Source organism: Hirundo rustica, chromosome 3, assembly GCF_015227805.2.
Source record: "Hirundo rustica isolate bHirRus1 chromosome 3, bHirRus1.pri.v3, whole genome shotgun sequence".
NCBI lineage: Eukaryota > Metazoa > Chordata > Aves > Passeriformes > Hirundinidae > Hirundo > Hirundo rustica.
The window spans coordinates 34,813,808-34,833,547 of record NC_053452.1 but is presented as its reverse complement, the minus strand read 5'-3'; the positions used below and the strand labels follow the sequence as shown (position 1 = coordinate 34,833,547).

The 19,740-nt window shown below is 39.5% G+C and overlaps 1 protein-coding gene across 1 annotated transcript in view; it reads left to right on the top strand.

Annotated features, from left to right (window-relative positions):
- Positions 1–4,907: 4,907 nt before the first annotated feature.
- Positions 4,908–19,740, top strand: part of SMYD3 (SET and MYND domain containing 3) — a 387,717-nt gene continuing 372,884 nt past the window's right edge. The window contains exon 1 of the mRNA XM_040060406.2: positions 4,908–5,071. Coding sequence (XP_039916340.1) covers positions 4,908–5,071 — 164 coding nt within the window. The remainder of the gene's footprint in view (positions 5,072–19,740) is intronic.

Genomic DNA, 19,740 nt, shown 5'->3' with positions numbered 1-19,740 from the left:
TTTCAGTCTCATTAGATGGTAACTGTCTTTTCTACTGGACTACAGGACTGCTGTGTCTCTTGGGCTGATCCCCCCACACCTTGAATCAAAACACTTTGCTCTTGTTGCAGCAATATGTCTTATACATCCAGCATACCAGAGGTATTCAATACACGAAATGCAAGACCACCACTGCCTAAAGAAGTTTCTTCACCTGTGTGTTGATAACATTTCAAACATGAACTGAAAAAAAAAAAAAAAAAAAGTTTTATTTTGATGCTGTTGGAAAGCAGCACTTAATGAGCCAATGCAGAGACTAACAGCAGGAGTCTGTGAGTGTAAGGAATTTTGCATAACTGGGGACTTGAAATGAGATTCAATGCTCAACAGAAATGCACCATTAAAGCTAAGTGTAAGCAATGTTTAGCCCTGATCACAACTGTGAAATGGAGAGAGAAATGCCTGCTATTCTAAAAATGATTTAAGTATGGAAAAGATGGAAAAAGTGAAAATTACTGTTGTATATGATTAAATAACACAGGGAGTGAAAATTAAGTAGGCCTATATATTTGATTAATTGATGCTCTCCACTCAGTAATTCCTACAGTTGCAGGATTTTAACTTCTGTAGGATAATGTTGAACTTTCACTTCACTTTCAAATTTTAAATTTTATATAAGGGCTTGTCATACATTTCTGTTATGATTTTTAACCAGTGCTGTATTATTTGTGTTCCTTTCCTTTGCACAACTACCTTTTTTTTCCCCTCAAGACTGATTTCATACATGAACCTCTGAAACATGAACCACATGTGACACACTATCCAGTAGAACACTTCTAAACGTCGCTGTCAGTCTTCCAATTTTTTTGAGGAGCTGCCCAAAAATGGTGTTTGGCATTCCATTTTAAAGCACCAGTATATCATAGCTGGTATATTATTTGTAATTTTAGAGATGCTAAATATTTTCTTGTGGCCCTCATCATTCATGTCATCTCTCTGGGAAAGAAAATTATGATTGATAGCATTTGCCTAAGCTTTTCCTACTTACCTATATTTAAATCATAACAAACACACATAGAGACAGAAAAAAAAAAACTTGGTCCAGTTAATGAGAAATTTTGCCACTTGGAATTAGGAAGTCAGTTGGACTCTATAGTCAGTTTGATCTGGAAGAAGGGTTTGTGACCTTGCAGTAATTAACCCAGCAGATGCTGTGATGAGGGGTTGTTATGGTGGAATGTGTCTGGACTGGCTACTAAACCTGTTCAGCATCGGATATTTTAATAATTAGAGCTCAGTCTTGCAGGCTAATGATAATGTTGATGGAAATATCAGCATAATACTTGAGAAGCAGATTGTGTGGTATAGTTTAGGACATGTGATAGGAAGAAACTGAGGCTTCCTGAGAAGCATGTTGAATTAATTGTTTTGTCAGGCTGAACAGAGTCTGTGGGGCTGCAGATTGAAAACTCTGACCTGAGCTTTGTATAACTAATTAGCAAAGCCATACCTTTCTTCTGTAAACATTGAGAAAACAGAAATAACAAGTAACTTTTCTGGAAAGGACAAGTCAGTGGGAGATGTTTATTCACTCACATTATATCCTTGTTTAACAGCTAATGCATCTTTCCTTGTGTGGGCTGTTTAATTTGTCACTGCTAAAAATAGGCACACTGACTGTCCCAGCTGATAGAACACAACATGCAGCAAGCACATAAAGCCCAAGGGAAATCAGGGGTAGTTAAGATACACCAAATGAAACACCATTACTCATAATGTAAGTCTTTAATCACTGATGTGGTTGATCCTATTGATGAGACCCCAAATAGACAAACAGCTCAGAACTCCTTAAGCTTGCTTCTGTCACTTGAAGGAAATTGACATGTTTGAGGCAGGGAAGATACAAATAAAGTAGAATGGTTTGGTAAGTTTCCCAGTAAAAAATTAACAGATAAAATCTATGTGAAATTTATTATGAATTTCTGCTTAAAACACTTCTGCAGTGATTTTTAATGTGACATTCTAGAATCATTTTTTCATTAGCACACCAGCACTGAAAGTGAAGAGACCTCTTCAAGAGATACATGTTCATAAAATATTTGTCTGTACTTAGAAGCTTTCCACTTATTGATAGCTATCCTATGCTGTTAGTGACACAGATTTTGTACAATCCAAAATGTAACATTTTGTGTTTTGAGACTATTTTGATCCCAGAAAAAAAAAAATCCATTTTGTGCTGTGTTGTTTGGAATGGCTATTGCACATTCATAAGTAAGGAGCAGAATTTGAATTATTTCATTACTGCAGCTGTTTCTCTAAATTCATGTTGTAAAACATGCTGTCATGAGATAGAAGAGCTAAAGCTCCACGATGGTGTTTCCTGGCAGTAAGGACACATGACTAATTCAGCAGCATCAGCCACAATTAAGTGATATTTCCTACAAAACTGCCCTCATTACACTCCTTGACAGCTGCTTCCGTCCAGAATGTGTCATGCACTTCAAACAGCTGCTGAGAAGTCTGACCTGTTTAGGTCAGTGTATGACTTGGTCCAATAAAAACACCATGCTGATAACAGGGATTAAATTCAACTAAACACATTCTGGGGCTAAATAAGCATTTACTGGGATATATAGCCCTAGTATTATGATGCTTTTGAGATGATTCCAAAATCATCCAAGTTAGGGCATTCCATTGGTCGCCATTGCTCAAAGACCGTTCAATGGCCCTCCTAGGCAGTGTTGTCACTAACCTGTAGGTGTCGATATCCAGAACCAGTTCTTCAGGCCCTGCATACAGATGTCCAAACATCCAAAACAGCATTAAAATGTTTAATGCTGTGTTTGAAAGCTTATCTATACAGTAAATCTCTATTACTGCAAATATGTTTTCATATTACTTGAAATGCAATGTCAGCTAAAAGCTGTTTCCAAGCTTCTGTGGATTATTTCCTGTACAGCTTATGGCAGCTGATGGAAGTTCCTTTCTACAGGTATTCAGACTTCAGATTTTCCTAGAGTAGCTGGGCTCTTCAAGGTTGTGATTTTTTATTTTGTTTGTGTGTCAGTGAGATAGAAGACTGGCATTCCCCCAGATTTTTTTTGTACTTTGCAAGGGTTTTTTTTGCGCTCCTGGACTTATAAGAGAGAAAATCAGTCAAAAAAAAAAGAGAGAATATAATGAAAATTACATCTGGTTTTATATATTTTATATTAGCTTTCTCCCAAGTGCACTTTTTGCAGTTCATGGGTAGACCTTTAGGTTCATACTTTTTGTTTGACCATTTTTTTCTTAAATTAATCCACTAATAGAGGTAGAAGTTAACTTCAGTTATTACTGGGCTTGTTTTTGGTATAGGTTTTCGGTGGTGCCTCCTTAGAAACTAAAACAGCACAGACAGAAAAATGCAGAATATTTAATAGGTGAAGAAGTAAAGTATACAGGCCACATACAGAGATAATTGTCTAATATTTTAATAAATTCTAAGGTTAATTCTTCAGAAACTCACAGTAGCACTGTAATTTAACACATTAAAAAAATCTGCTAGAGGAGCTAAAGATAAACATAGTAGCATGCATAATGATTTCACTAACAGCTAAGATTGCTGTCAGTTCTTCTGGTAATGAATTGCAGCATTAAGCAAATGTCAAAATATATTTGTGAGAATCCTATGACTTTAGGTATCTTGGTTTTTCCTAATAGTAGTGTTTTAGATATGCATATTGACATCCCTTATTACCTTGTTGCAACTTGGATGAAAACAATTGCAGACCGAAATAATAGTTACTGAGAACAAAACTGAGTGTATTTCAGCACTGCACAGCTGCTTGGCAGAACTCTCAGGTTTATGTCTCAGTGTTCTTTGACAGCAGGAATCAAGTCCTTTCCAAAACACAAGCCCTACCTCCCTCTATAGGCCTGATAAGGAAAACCAGACGAAGTCGATTTGCAGTTTAGCACATTTAGCCTGCATCATGTGTGTAATCTCATAAATGAATGAAAGTTATGCAGACCCGTACAGAAAGCACTTACTTCACGGGCTTTGAGCACCAACATTTCAGATTAATGCTTTTAGTTAATCCTGCAAGTTTTGCTTTTCCATTCTCAATTATCTGGCCCCTCTAACTCGTGGTTCTGACAAAAAGTAATCTGGTGTATGGGGTGCATTTTCAGTGAGAAACACCACCAGAACTTAGGTGCCCAGCAGCTACTGGGCCAGACGTATTTATTTATTCAGATCACAGTTAGATACAGAAATAAACCCAGATGCCAGCTCATAATGTCCTTTCCTGGGATGTCTTTTGACAGAATCATTATCATATCCCGTCCTTTGTAACCGAAACCGTTTAATATTTTGTGTATAAATATCTATGGTGTAAATATCTAGACCCCGTGCCAGGCGGATGGAGCCAGGCTGTGCTCAGTGGTGCCGACCAATAGGACAGGAGGCATCGGGCAGAAACTGACGCACAGAAGTTCCACCTGAAGGCGAAGAAAAGCTTCACTATTGTACAGGTGACTGAACACTGGAGCAGATTGTCCAGGGAGGCTGCGGAGTCCCCCGGATGGGAAACAACCAAGAGCCCTTTGGATGCAGTCGTGTGCAATGTGCCCTGGGATGCTTGAGCAGGGAGGTTCAACCGGATGACGCAGCGCAGCCCCTTCCAGCCTGACCCATTCTGGGAATCTGTGGTATGCATCAAGTGCCTCTCCGGGCAAAGGGCTGCCCTGCGCCTCTCAGTGCGGCTGTGCTGTGCTGTGCTGTGCTGTGCTGTGCTGGCCCAGGACACGCGTGTGCCGCACACCCGGCTCCATCCCCGCGGGCCCGCCCTTGCCCTGATTTAAGATGGCGGCGGCAGCGCCGGGTCACGTGCGGGCGGGCGGGGCGCCCCGCGCTCTCCTCTCCCGGTGGCGGCGCGCGCGGCCGGATGGAGCCGGCGGCGCTAGAGCGGTTCCACAGCCCGGGCAAGGGCAGCGGCCTCCGCTCCCGCCGGAGGGTGCGGCCAGGAGAGCTGCTCTACCGCGACGTGCCCTTCGCCTACGTCCTCAGCAAGGAGCAGCTGGGCAGCGTGTGCGAGCGCTGCCTGCGCAGGTACCGCCCGGAACGCGCCGCGCCACCGCCGCCGCCCCGCCCGGGCAGCGCCGCCCCTTCCGCCGGGGCTGGGCGGGGCCGCGCCGCGCTGTGCCGGCGGGGCCGGGGTCCGTGCCCCGGAGAGGAGCCGGCTCTGCCGGGCGGGGCGGGATGGGAAGGGAAGGGCATGCTCCGGAGAGGGGCCGGCCAGGTTCCGCGGCTGTGTGCCGCCCGGGCTGAGATGCGAGGTTTGCCGCTTCCTGCCGCTCTTTTTAACTGGGCGCTCTTTTTTCCTCCTAAACAGCTGTTTTGAAGCTGTCGCCCCTTCCCGGGCGCGGGGAGTTCCTGGGCAGGTTTCCCGGGCTGGCAGGAGGCGGCAGTGCCGGCGTGGCTCGGCTCCGTGCGGTGCCGCCGCCGCTGCTGCTGCGGGGCTTTGTCTCGCCGCGCTGGCGGAGGTGCGAGGCTCCGGCCTGCGCTCAGGTGCTCCCGAGGCCGGCGGGGGCGAAGGGAGCTGGGCCCTGGCCTTCGCCGAGCTGAGGAGGCACCAGCCTTCGTGAAATAGGCGGCGAGAGGTGTCGGAGTTTCCTGTCGCCTGTCCAGGCTTATCCCGCTAAAGAGCACGTGGCTTTGAGACGTGCCGTAAATAAATGCCTGCCTTCCTCCCGCAGATCCTTACAGTGGAAACTGACAAACACATTGTAAATTTCTGTGTTTGTTTAGAAGGAAACAAACGGAACTGTTTTTTAACCTTAGAGCAGGTTCCCAGCAAGCTGGATTGTGGTAGAGCTGTTAAGGGAACATCTGTATATTAATACCTGAAACAGACTCCTAGATAATTGCCAAGACGTGAAGAGCAGAGACAGAAGAAAATGCGATACTGCTAACTTTTCTTTTTTAGGTTTTTGCTTTGGTTTGATTTTTGTTTGGGTTTTTTTTTTTTGGGTGGGGGGAAGGGGGGGTTTGAAAATACATGCAGTTTTGTTTGTTGAAACAGTCCAGGTGATTTGCTTCATGTCATTTACAGGACATACCAGCTTCTATTTAAAGGTATGAGAATGGGGTTCTCATTTAATCAAAGAAAAAGTTGAAAATGTATTCCAGGTAATGTTTGCATCTTCAGCATATTGAAAAAAAACCAAACAAACCAAAGCAAAAACCCGACAAAAACTCCTCCAAATAAACGCCAAACTCAAAAAGATTTTTAGCTATTATATCTGTGAAATCTGACGTGTGATATCAGAGTCCTTTGGCGTGGTGACTGTACATTTTTCAGTTGAAGTTGTGAGAAGCTGCAGACTTCAGAAGATAGCCTGAGTGTAGCAACAGGTGGAGTAAAAGCAAATCTGAGGTATTTGGATGTAAACATGTAACCAGGGCACGTTTTGGTGGGAGAAAGAATGGTATTACCAGCTTGTTATATCACAAGCGGTTATTAATTTGTGGGGGTTTTTTTCCTATATAATAATAGCAGTTAAATTTTAAAAAGTAAATAAGGAAGCCAAAAATATATTTCCACCAATCTGTCTTCCTTTGCGAAATATGCCATGGCTAGACAGAGTTTATAGATCATGACTGTCCAAGCTGACATTTATCTAATTAAAGGAGATACATATATTCATACATTTTTTTTTTTAATAATTTATTTTATTTTTTGGTAATGTATAAAGACTAGGAAAATGGTGAAGTACTGCTAAACTGTGATGGGAAATAGAGCTGTTTCATCAAATTGGTTTTGATCTGGTTGAATCTGGTGTGATCTTTGCTCGAAGTGAGGAATCAGAAAAAGGTTACCGCTCTTCCAGGGTTGCAGGTGAAAGTCATGTTGTCCTCTATTCCTGTTTTTCACTCTGATCTTTAGGTGGCAGTACAAGAACACAAATTCAGTAAAGGTCTAGTTCTTAACGTTGATTTAGTGTTTTAGCAATCTTTTTTATATGTAATTAATGTTTGAGGCTTTACACTGTGACGTGTAATTCTATGCTTTTGTCCCTCGGCTTGTAGTAGTGAGTGCTGTTTGATGCAGTTTTAGGCTGTATGAGAAGTGCTGGGTGAGCCAGAAGATGGGTAGGGAAGTGCAGAGTATCCTTCTGCACTGCCTGCTCAGAGGCAGCGTGGTCTTGCCAGGGTTTAGGGTCACAGGCTTGTGATGGTGCTGACTTACTCTATGACCTTGGCCAAGTTCCTACAGCAAGGGTCTGATGTACCAAAGCAGTGTAAGGTTGGCTGTTGGGGGCAGTTTGCTGCTCTGTTTTAGAAAGGAAAGCTCAGATAGTGCAGTAGTTCTGCTTAGTTTTACCTCAATTAAAGTGAATATTATTGTAGACTTAAAGTGCTGAAGTATTTATATACAAGGATATATATTATCCAGACACTTAATCTAATGGTAAAAAGATTAACCCTTCCTTATCTTACTGCTCTGTTGGTACTGTTTTTATAGTGACAGTAAATTTTTCGGTTGTTGTTGTTAGGTCTACATCGTATGTAGAACAGATGGCAGATTTTTGTCACTGTTACCTTGTGTAATTTCCTTTTCACACAGGACCCTGTATTTTCTAATGAAGAAGTTCATGTTTTTTTAATACAAGGCTGGGCTGAAATGCTCTGCTGTAGATGTTTTAATATGATAGCGTAGCTGTTTGAATGGTATTCTGTTAGCAATTATAAAAAATACTGTCCTGATGTAGGATGCATAATAAAGATTTGCTCTGAAATACAAATTTTGGTAATGTATTGACAGTGTGTATTTCTATGGGACCCGTGTCTTGGGAGAACATGATGGTACATTTTTTGCAAGAGTATCTATAGTGTGACAAAATTTGAATGGCCAGCATCTTTTTCCAACAATTTCCTGGGGAAAGCAACAGAAAAGATTTTTTTTTTTTCCTCTTACTAATTAAAGGTTTTCTTTATGGCTTCTTCCATTCTTTAATCCCTTTTAAATGTTGGTCTGACTCTCAGATTTTGAATTGAAAATATACCCAGCCTGTTACAGATTCGGAATCAAAATGAAGTGAAAGTCAATGATACTTCTGGTGTTTGTTTGCTTTTCAGTAAATATTTCTGTGATGCCTTGTAGTTACAAGAATCCACTGCAAGAAAATTTAAGTCCTAGTTGATACTTAGGAGCAAGCAAACAAGCTATAGAATCAGAGCCTCAGAAAAAGCAGGAAAAAAGAGGTAACACTGTCCCATTTCAAAATGCTATATACCATTTATGTCTTTAAGGCAAATGAATATATGAGAATAAGTAATGAATGTATAGACTATGAAATAAAAGGCATTAGTGTTTATTTTTTGGGGGTAAGGTCAGAGGTTCAGACTCTGGAAGTAGATTAAGAGGAAGTATGAATGTATTTTTGAATGACTACAAGTTTTATAAACATATTTAGAAAGAGAAAAAACATTAAAGCTAGGAGTGGTGATAAGCTACATGTGACAGCAAACATTATTGCAATGTGGGAAATACAATCAAGCCTGAATAGTTGGATGATTACGGGGTACTAAACACAGGCCAGCAATTGTGTGCTCCTTGCTTGATTCCAGCCGATTTAAAAATAGCCAGTTGGAAACACCTTTACATTCAGTACTGTGCATTCAGTCCTGTGTCTTCAGCATTGATGCACTCTTAAGTTGGCTGCTTTGTTATTATTACTACTATTATGACTACTGCTACTAATACAACATCGTGTTGCTTCATTGCCATGAAAGTTGGCACACCATTATTAAAGTATGGAGTGTCGAAGTTAATGGCAGCCCGAAGGTACGAAAACACCGTTAAGTTTTAACCAAGGTATGGAATTTTTTAAGTAGAGAGAAGCAGGGTTTGGCTCAGAAAAAGAGCCAAGGGGGGTGGTTGTGATTGCATGATCCTTCCTACCACTGTGACTGTGGCGTAGAGCTGTGTGGTTCTGCCTGAGAACAATTAGTTGTTAACTGTTCGAATGTTCCCCTTTCGAACTGCAGCAGGGAGGTCAAGAGAGGAGAGGAGCTCGTTATTTTGGCTCTTTAACAATGGAAGTTCTCCATGGAGGTTCTGTCATTCACCAGAAAAGTTCAGATGCTTCCTTAAGCACCAAAGAGAGCATCTCTTTTAGCACAGCACCTGAGTTCTGCTGCTTCCAGCTTTGCTGGGTGATTAGGTGCAAGCTAATGGATGCTCTTGTGTTATGTGATGTTTAGCATGTATGAGGCTTCCAGTAAGGCACAAGGCTGTAAAATCTACACTGCCTCCTTATTTATATCTGAAAAATACTCTGTTGCTGGTTAATACAGAAATAGTTTTAAATTTAGGCAAATTTCTCAAAAACATCCTGTTTTGTTGCTGTAGGTGTTCCTAGTATATGTATACTTTGTTCTACAGGGATTCTAAAGTGTGGAAAATGAATATTTGATGATACTTTGACTTTTAACTTTTCATCAGTTGTCATCAAATGAAGATAGTTAAGTATTACAGTTCTTTAGATATAAAATAATATCCATGTTTTATAGTTTGCTTGCATAAAAAGGTGTTTTGGGTTTTTTTCCTTCCTGTAGAATGTTGTATTTCTATGGTTTATAGAATGGAACAATGTTTTAAAAATTCCTTAAATATATGTAAGAACATAATTCTTAGACTTGCCACATAAATGAATAAAGTTGGTCAGCATGACTTGGTGCCATGTCAATAAGGTTTTTTAAATGTGAGATTTATGGTGTGTTTGGTGTCCCTTCAGTGCAATCAAAACTCTATAGATGGAGTTCCAGTACTTCTTGAGGAGTAGAGTAATATTAAAAAACCCCAACCCCTTATTAATCACAGTGTGAGCATTAGGAGCAGGTGTGTTTTTGTGCTTCCAGGATAGGCCAATCCTGGGAATAATATGCAATAATTTGATGGAGCATCCTGACAGGAGTGAAATTGCAGCACTGTCTCTTGATATACCTGAAGTGTGAAGTAAGAGCAAAGCATGTGAAACAAAATTGTGTGTGAGACAGAAGCTATACAAAGCATCATAATTTCAGGTTCTGTGTACATTTATGAGAATGCTTCCCAAGACCTGAGGAATTGAACACCACCAGCACCAGTAACATTTCTCTCTGTAGCTGAATGACAGCCTGAAAAAAGACAGTGAACTTAGAAGAGACTCTCCTCCCCATCTCAATTTACTCCCATAGCATTGAAGCAACTTTATGAAAAGCAGTATAGAAGTGCTTTTTTTTCCTGCCCTCATGCCAGCTGGAGCCATAGAAGTGGCTTTCAAGCTGCTGTCCCATGCTACCAGGAAAATCTTCTGCTAGAGAGAGTGAGGACATTGACTCTTCTTTCCTGCAGTGTCTCGTCCAGAGAAGGTCTGTAGCAAAAATTACACTTACAGTCTCCATCTCCCATTCCTTCTGTTTGGAGTCAGGTTGAAGTGGGGGCAGGAAGGAAACTCTGGGATTCGGGATAGCATTCATAAGAAGTTCTTCTGGCCTGCCTGTTGATTTGGTTTACGTTCCTCGCAGCCCCCTTTTTAGTGTGCTCAGGAGTTTCATATGCTACTGTTAGGAATATCCTTTGGTAGGTGTTTTTGATGGACTGTTTATTTATCCTGGAGGCTTGTTTTGAGAATGTAATTCAGGTTTTGTTAGCTGTAAGCCCTTCTTTTCATTGCATAGTGTTTTGGTCTTCAGTTGGTGCCTCCTCACTGCTTTGGATGTGACCCATATATTACCTAAAGCGAGCCAAATCTTCCCTTCCTCCCCTGCCTTGTGGTCTCGAGACTGTTGTTCATGTCTGCTGCTGCCAACCTGGATCTACTCCTGTTAATAACAGTAGAAACAGAAAAGGGAGAGGCATTGTTAAAAATAAATTCTCCCAGGTCAAGAGTTTTTATTACCATGCCTGTCACTTATGGAAAATGAAAATTTTAGACATGCTTTAAAGGGCCCTAAAGCTATTACTGTGTTGGGATTTTGTGTATACAATTTTCATGCTTATGCTGCTCTGTAATTTGAAAGGTATTGTATCAAAATTGTTGTCCTGTCAAGCTGTGACTGACCATTTAAGTTGTAGTCATCTTGTAGATTTTACTCAATTTAGGTTTCACTGTGTATCTGCATGGTGCAGTCCCTAATATTATTGTTTTAAAATATTAATATGCTCTGCATAAATACCCTTTACTTGTGGTTATTGATAAAATGATGAAAGTAAGTTTGTGAATTGGATTGTCTTTAGTATGCATTTCCTTAGGTTGAACTGTAATTGTGCAAGTACAAAATTATAATCAACACTAGGAGGGAAAACATGAGTGATTAAAATATGGTAACCTCTAGCTACTGTAACAACACAATTAATTCCAGATATTTCCCAGAGTAAGTTTTTAATTATGTGTAAATTGCTCAAACTTTTGTACTGCATTAGGAATTTATTGTTTAAATTCTTTAAGAACTGTTACTGATATCTTGTGCATAGGTATTGGAATTCATAAATTGTTAGTAATAACTTCTTTTGTGGCTTTCCTCAAAGGCCATTCTGTGCTTTTGCCTGTAGGGTGTATGCAATGATGCTGTTTTTCCTCAAAGGATCTTGCCTTCAGAACCAGCTGTTTTGAATTATCCAAAATTAGATGGGGGAGGCTGATAGAATTTTCTGCATGTCTCTCTGCCCCAGCCATTCATGGTTTGAAGTGGGTTATGGATCTGCATGACAACTTACCTGATGTGCTGAGTAGGAGCTGCTGAAAGGGCAGGCATTCTTACTGGCTCTCCTGAGTCCTTGCTCTCCTTCCTGCATGCACCTTCTGCTTCTCATTTGGTACTTTGCTGCTCATAGGACCTATGATACACTGGCGCAGAGAAATAAACATACTTTACCAAAATAGAAAAGTCTTAGTGCCCTCGAATCAGCTTATTGCTGGTGGAACAGAGCTGAAGTGGCCATTGAACAGGAGTCAAGGTCTGATGGTCAGGGCTGTGCTGTCTGGTAGTAGCTGGTCTTTAGTCTGCTGTAGCTGAAGATGAAAGTCTAAGAAGAACAGTAAAATGAGTTTTTGAGCTCTTATGGGTGTCTTTAGGAGAAGTAGGGCTTTCAGGTGTGCAGGATTGACTGGCTTCTTAGTGTTGAGGACAATTTTTTCTGTCTTGCAGTCCAGCCTAATCCTGGACCGTAAGACTCCACCCTCATTTTTTTACCAAGGCATGTTTTAGTCATATTTTACTTCCTCAGAGGCATATCCTAGCTTCACTTTAGCAGGAGAAACACTGCAAACCTTTGCAGTTGTTTCTTACCACAAAGAAAGTATTTTCTCTTTGACAGAAGTCTTGGTTCCATGGAAGTTTATCAGCTTTTCATTTTTCAAACTTATTTTACTCATTTCAGGATCTGTGCTTAATTCCAGCAATCACAATTCTCACAGTGCCTCTGGGAATGACAGAGGAGGCTAAGTGAAAGTTTTGAATCATTCCCGAGGGTGTCCTGATGACTGTAGGGTTGTTGTCAAGTGGCGCAATTGGTTGAAGATCAGGAATTCCTGTGCTAGGAATTTCAAGCTGCAATCCCCTATTCATGCAATATTTAGCTTTCTTGTTTATCATCATAACTGCTAGCTGCCTTAGATCAGGGCTTCCTTTGCTGTTAATTTAATTGTTCAAGCTTAAGTGAAATGAAGGTATTTTTTTTGAAGTATCATCTTGGCCTCTGAGTTCCTCATCCTGCAGTCAATAGGTAGGAAACACAATTTTGGCTTCACTCAGGGCAGGCTTGCCCTGGCTGTTTGTGTAGTGTTTGTGTGCTGCCTGTGTCATCAGGTTTAAGCATGCAAAGCAAATCATACAATCTAATTCAAATGTCTCATTCAACTGCTCGGAATGTGCACTGGTGACCTGAAAAGACAGCTTCTTTGGTGATGGCATTCTTGGGAGTGGGAAGGAGCGTGGTGGAATAGGGAGAAAGAAGTTGAGATGTTTGGGGAAGCATGGTCCTCAGGGAGGAGGGATTTATCTCAGGAAATACTGAGCATGAAATAAACTGTCTGTGCTTCTTAGGGTAAAATACTTGTTCAGTGTATTTTGTGCTTCTCAGGCAGAAACTTGTTTTTATTTATTAGTCAAGAAGAGCTTGAAAGCAGCTCACCTTAACATAAAGGTTCAAACTGGAGTGCTGTCTGGGTGGTGGGGTTTTTTTGGTGGTTTTTTGGGGGGGGTGGGGCAGGGGGTGGTGGTCTTCCCCCCTTTGTGTTAAGTACTACTACTCCTTCCTGGTAAGATAAACTATGACACCTCCTTTCTGTGGTGTGACTGCTGTTTTCCATCACAGAAACAGAACCTGCTATTTCTTCGGAGCTGAGTGGCATGCAAAGGAAGACTTGCTGTGTATAAATTATATCTCATAAATTTTATCTCCTCCATTTCTATGCACCTTGTGTGTGAGAAATAAATTCCACTTTGGAGATCATTGTTAGAAATCTTTATCGAATACTGTGTGGGATGAGGAAGTTTATGCCAGGCTAGTACATGACAGTTTCATTTCCTTTGGAAGAAAAAGTTGAGATTTTTTTGATCAAACTCTGGGTACACATATTTTAAGCATTGAGTGAATGTTGGTGTGGGTTTGTACTTTGTGTAGCTGGCTTTGATTTCTGTGGTGTATTGACTTGAAGTCCTCCAGCTGTTGAAAGTATCTTAGTCCAGATTTCTGGAAAAGCAAAAACAGATTGAATGATGTAAAAGAAAAAATGAAGTGGGACAGAAAACCGCTTCAGAGATTTATGGTCATAAGCATCTATGTTGGTTTTGCAAATGAGACTGGCTACTCAACTATTTACGAATCTTATCCACTTGTCATATTAAAACAGTTGTAATAGTTGATATTCCGGCACAACATATGGAATAGCCATGGAAACATTTTCTTGAAATACTGTATGAAACTCAACATATGATGATTGATTTATCTGAAGCCTTTGCCCCAGGAAAAAGAGGCTATGCAGTAATCCACATAAGATATGTATAATATCAGGTATAAAACAGATATAGCTATGAAATGTATTTTATCATCAGTAAGATCCTTTACAGTATTATGTTGGGTCTTCTTTTTTGTTTGTTTGTTTTGGTGTTGGTTTTGTTCTATAAAATAAGCACATCATACTTATGTCAGTGAGTATTTCTTACTATAAAATGTCCCTTTCTGTGGCCAAGAAAGTCGATGAATTGTGCACTAAAAAGAGTGACAGGTTTAAAAATAGCAGAAAAGTTATAGAGGTTGTTAGTTAGCAACCCAGTTGCTGAAAGAAGTTGATCTTGCCACTTCCAGTGGATACCTGGTACTTTATTAGACACGTGGTCAATCTTGTGTATTGCTTACATGTGGGTTTTGGTGCCAGTTAATAGCCTTTGCTGCTTTGGCAGTCATTTTGATTGAATTGCACTGACTGTTTTATGTGATTACTGCCTTATTCTGTGTTCTGATAAGTTAGAACTACTTAAATTCATTTTTAAATTAAATTCCGTAAGAAGTGCAGACTTGCTGAGCATTGTCTGTAAAAGAATTAGACCCCTCTAAAGACTTTGTGAAAATTTGGCAGGGGTTGTTTTACTGGATTCACCTTTCTACTGAAAAGTGTACTTACAGGAGAATCCTGTTGCATGCATATAAAATATGACACAGATTGGATTCATTACTGCTGAGTTAATGCCCTTACGAAATTTAGGATAAAAAAAAATAAATGAATGGGTGGAATTTGGTATATGTGTGCCACATTATATATTCAACTAATTTTTCATTGATTAGGAAGTTACTGGATTTTTCAAGATTTTATTTTGATGGTGTTTGTTTAATTTGGTATTTCAGATAGCATTTACCACATTCTGGTGCTGCAATTTTTAGAAATTCCCTTTGCAATAATACATGTTCATGTTACTTTGTCCACAACCTACTTGTAAGGGCTTGGTTGTCATTTTGCTCCTTTCTCCTCCAGGGACAGTCTTTGAACACAACTTGGGTGGGGGGTGTCAATAAAATCAAAGCATGGCTGTGCTCACCTCTTTTTTTAAATGTCTTACTCATATATGTAACTATTGTCACCTGATGTGTATATTTTAATGCATGCATGAGGAGTATGTCAAATGAAGGATGACCTTGTAGCTCAGATACATAATTGGAGGAATAGAGACCTTCTTTTATCTGTTTAAGTCTTTCCTAGATTACCTGTTTGAGAGAGGTTTGAGGTTTATTGCATTCACCCATATATTTAGAAGCTGTTGATAGAGTGTAAAATAAAAATATTTAAATTATATGTTTGTATATCACCTTAAGGGCACTATTTGACCTTAACCCACTTGAAAAATCTTTAAAAAGTAATTATAGGCAGCAGAAAGCATATCTGCTATAAATTTAATGGTACCACTAGGAAACAGGCCAACACCAACAGTTTTATATGTACACTTGGAATTAACGCAGCTTTTTAAAATCGGTAAAATACATCCTAATCGTGCCAGAGTTGAAAGCTTTGCCATGCAAAACTTTATGGCCCATGCAATTTGCTGGATGTTATGATTGTTCCTTTCAGTTTCAAAAGCTGTGGAACGTGCTTGTCCTTGGCAAAGTGTTTGTGTGGAAAAAAAATGCGGCTTAACTGATCCCATAGATAGAACAGTAAAGAGGCCAGTGGAATGTGAATTACAACAGATTAAAGAAAATGTCAGTGTGAAAAATTGTTTACTTGAAATGGACTCAGGAGATGTAACCTGGAGAGCTGCTCATAGCAGAAGAGATATTAAATATTTCTGGGGAAAACTGATCATAAGGGAAGAGCACAACAGCTTTTTAAAGTACTTGTCTGCTGTGGGTGATATTGTGGTATAAATCAATTACCAAATCAAAGAAAAAAATTTAGCAGATGGAAGCTGAAGTTAACAATGTATTTATGGTATGAAAAGCTATGAAAACTGCTTTCTGATTTTTTCTGTAAAAAGCGATATGAAGTCATAGTTTTCCCTGGAAAGTTAAATGGCTATGACACTCTGTGTGACTCATGGGAGCATTTAAAATAGATGACAAGGAAAATACAGGACTGGGAAGAGATTACTAATTTCTATACAGTATTTGAATCTCCAGAAGTTGCAAAATGTCTTATGGAGGAAGTAGAAATGATTTAAATAGGAATTTTTTTTTTTTAATTGAAAAGATATCTGTGAACTTGTAGGCAAACTGATGTGGAGGGAACTGGATTTTGAGCTGGGCAGTAGAAAGTTGTGACTTTGTATTTGGTCACCAGGGCTGTGAGATGAAAGCACCGATGCGAGGCACGTAGCTGGAGAGCCTGGGGCTGTTCGCATCGGGTGGTTGTGCTGCCTGGTGGCAGAAAATCACGTAAGGTATCACAGTGTGTACCAGTGAATGTTACCTGCAATTCTGAATATCCTGTTTCAAAGTTGGTTTTAGCCTCTTATCTTGTTCCTGAGTCTCAGGGGGTGTTGAATTATTAAAGGACATATTTTGTCTTTGAACAGGTAGCTCCCAGCAATGTCAGTGTTTGGTGTGCACAGAATAGAGCAGTGTTTGGCTTTCTGTTGTGGGGAGCTGACACAGGGCTCTGGTCACTGCTGCAGCTTTCCTTCTGTTTCTTTCTCCTATTTCATCTGCCTCAAAGCAGATGAAATAATTTATGAAACTCCCAAGTGCGTTAGAAATTATTATGGAGCCAAAGATCTTGTACTTAGAGATTGCCTTGGAAGTTGTGACTTTGGGAATATGTCTGTTCAGAAGTACTGTGCTGTAGACTTATTAATTTTTAATTTTCATATCTTCTTTTTAACCTCCCCCCATGGAGTCTTACAGGCTGTATCTGTCAGTACACATACAATTTTATGACCCTTGTAGTCAGGGTTGCTTGTGAAGCCCATATTTGGTACTTGTTCATATAGGCCTTAATATTAAAATTAATTTTCACTAAAAAATATTTTACTAATAGCTGTTTGTTTTTAATTGGAAGACTATGCTTATTTTTCTGCTTATAGCATATAAGGAATCAGTTTTAAAAACTGCATTTGTTGGAACATCTCAGTGTTGATCTATTTTACAGGTGGGAGGTAATGACTTTTTTAAATATTCATTTTATTTTCCCAATACAAAGTCACTTGCACTGTGTGTTTGCCTCCCTTTTGTTGTAAATTCTTTGAGGCATGAAATAGCTTGCTATTTGTCTCTTATGCTCAGAAGTTAATGAATGGTTATCAGTTTATTGCAGATAACAACTTAGCTGCAAACCATAATGGATGCTTAAGCTCATTGTGTAGCATTTTTGCCTTAAGAAAATGTTTAATCAGTGATTGTAGGTTTAAGAATGCCATTCCAAGCTGTGCTTTCTCCCAGGACTATGCAACAGAAACCTTCTCCTGTCCCATTCTCTGAGAAAAACGTCTCTCAGCTTTGAAATTCACAATTCCATAGTAGCTTTAAGTAAAGCAGCTGCTTTCTTTATCTTGCAGTGAGTGAGAATTCATTCTAACTGGTGAAAATGAATGACCTCCAGTTTTTCCTAGGCTTGTACATATGACATAAAGTCTGTCCTTGACATGTGTATCTCTCGTTTACTGCTATTGGGGATGTGAATTCACAATAAGGAAGAATAAAACCCCTGTGGACTCAGCCCTGCAGTTATCTCCTATTAGAATAAAGACAGAAAAAGGTTTTATTTTTGTTCAGCTTGTATGACACCTAGAATTGGTAATTTCCAGAAGTGCTTTTTTTTTTTTTTTTTGGTTCAGGCATGTTTTCTTTTTGTGCGTATGTATGCTTCTTATGCAATAAAAAATTATGGATTATTTTTAATTGGGAGGATTGTGTTCTCTTAAACTTACCTCATAGCTGAAACAAAAAATTATGTTTTAACAGTCTTTAAAATTTTTACTTCTTAATTTTGCAAAGTTATTTCCCAATCAATTTTAGATTTTATTACAAAATAATTACAAATTTAATTACAAAATTAATTCCTTCTTCTTGATTTTTATTTTAAAATTACTGAGCTTATATTTAGCAAATAAATATGGTGTGCATTTGAGGAAAAAAGTTTCTACTAAAGCAGTGCAGGTATTGCTGGCATTCTGTGCAAGGTAATGTGGTGGTAGGCCATCAAAACAGACCTGTTACTGAATGAGATTTACCACACAGCTTTGTACAGTATTTGCTTCAATATCAGGCTTTTGGAGGAACCCTTCAAATAGAAGTTATATCATTTTCTATTTTAAAAAATATCATCATAGTTACTGGAAAAACATTAAAAACATTTGGACTCTCTTCTTGCTTTCTGCTAGTTTTTCATCTTTTGCGTAATTGTGTGTTGACAAAGCCTCATTGACAGAAAATTGACTCTGAAACGTGTGCTGTATGTTGATGTGACTGTAGCTCCTATAGAACTGTCCATGAGGACCAGTGTTTTCCAATTAGTCTAGTTCCTTAGCCTGTTTCAGCAATGGACTTGGAAGCAAATGCCCCTTCTCCTCACGCTGAAAAAGACTCTAAACTACTTAGTTATGCTGCGGGGTTGGGGGATGTCAGTGCAGCTGCTGCCCTTGTGCTTTGCTTTAAATCCCCCAAAGGGGTATTTAGGTTGAGCTGGGTGCGGAGGTCAGGTGCTCCACCTTGTTTCGGGATTACCTACTCCAAGCAGAGCCTGGTCCTGTCTTCAGGGACTGTGGTTTCCTCTCAGCTCACAAATTCAGCTGTTGGGCTTTCATCAATGGCCAAGGCTCTCTGTGGCTTGTTTTTTTTGGGGCCAGCGCAGCCAAAATATTTCCAAAGGGAGAGCAGATGTGTCCTGATTTGTTGTGTAAGCAAAGTTGTTTCACAGTAAGATGAAGAATTTTTTCAGGATGTTGTTGTGAAGAGAAGCCATTTCTGGTGAACACACATAGTAGCAGCCCAGGGAATGAACACTCAAGAGGATCAGTATCGTTTGAAGAAGTGAATGGAAATGATTGGGACTTAAAAATATGCCTGAAGAAAGCCTAATTTACAATAACCTTAATTGTAGGAAAAAAACCCTAGCCTACATGAACAAATATCCAGAATTAAATTGCTTTTCTATGTCATGCGCTATTCTGTTTTGCTTTTCTTTTTTTAACCCAATAGAGAATTTTAAGTTGCATTTGATTAACATTCCTCCTAAACTCATTTTAAATACTCAACATTAAAAAAGCTAATTTGTCCAAAAAGTCTTACTAATGTGATTAGGTTTTTTAATTGCATGCACAGTTTGACTGAAAAGATGATAATTAAAAAAATCGGTGCCAGACACAAAAACAACGTTTAGTTGGGCTGTAAGACTTAGACAACATCATCATTCTTGACAGATCTTGAATTTCTCTGTGTAGGTAAGTTTAAAATAAAAAAAAAAAAAAAGAAGAAATTACAAGTGAAGCTTGTCTACCCACTTGCAAAATCGCCAGCAGCAAGAAAAGCAAGTGAAACCCACCAAAATTTAACTGTGGCTTCTTACTTTGGTTTTGTTTTCTAGGTGGCCAAAGTACACTTGTGTATCTCTTTTCAACAGAATAGGAGCTGGTGGTTCTTCAGCAATAATTTTGGTTGATGCTTTCCATGTCCTTCACCTAATCTGAAATTTGAAATTATGCTCTATTTTAAAGATATTTTTTGCAGTTGCAGTCAGATTTGTCAGCAAGAATTAGGTTTGTCGCTTTCTGTTTTCTATGAGTACAAGGTCTGACCTTAGGAG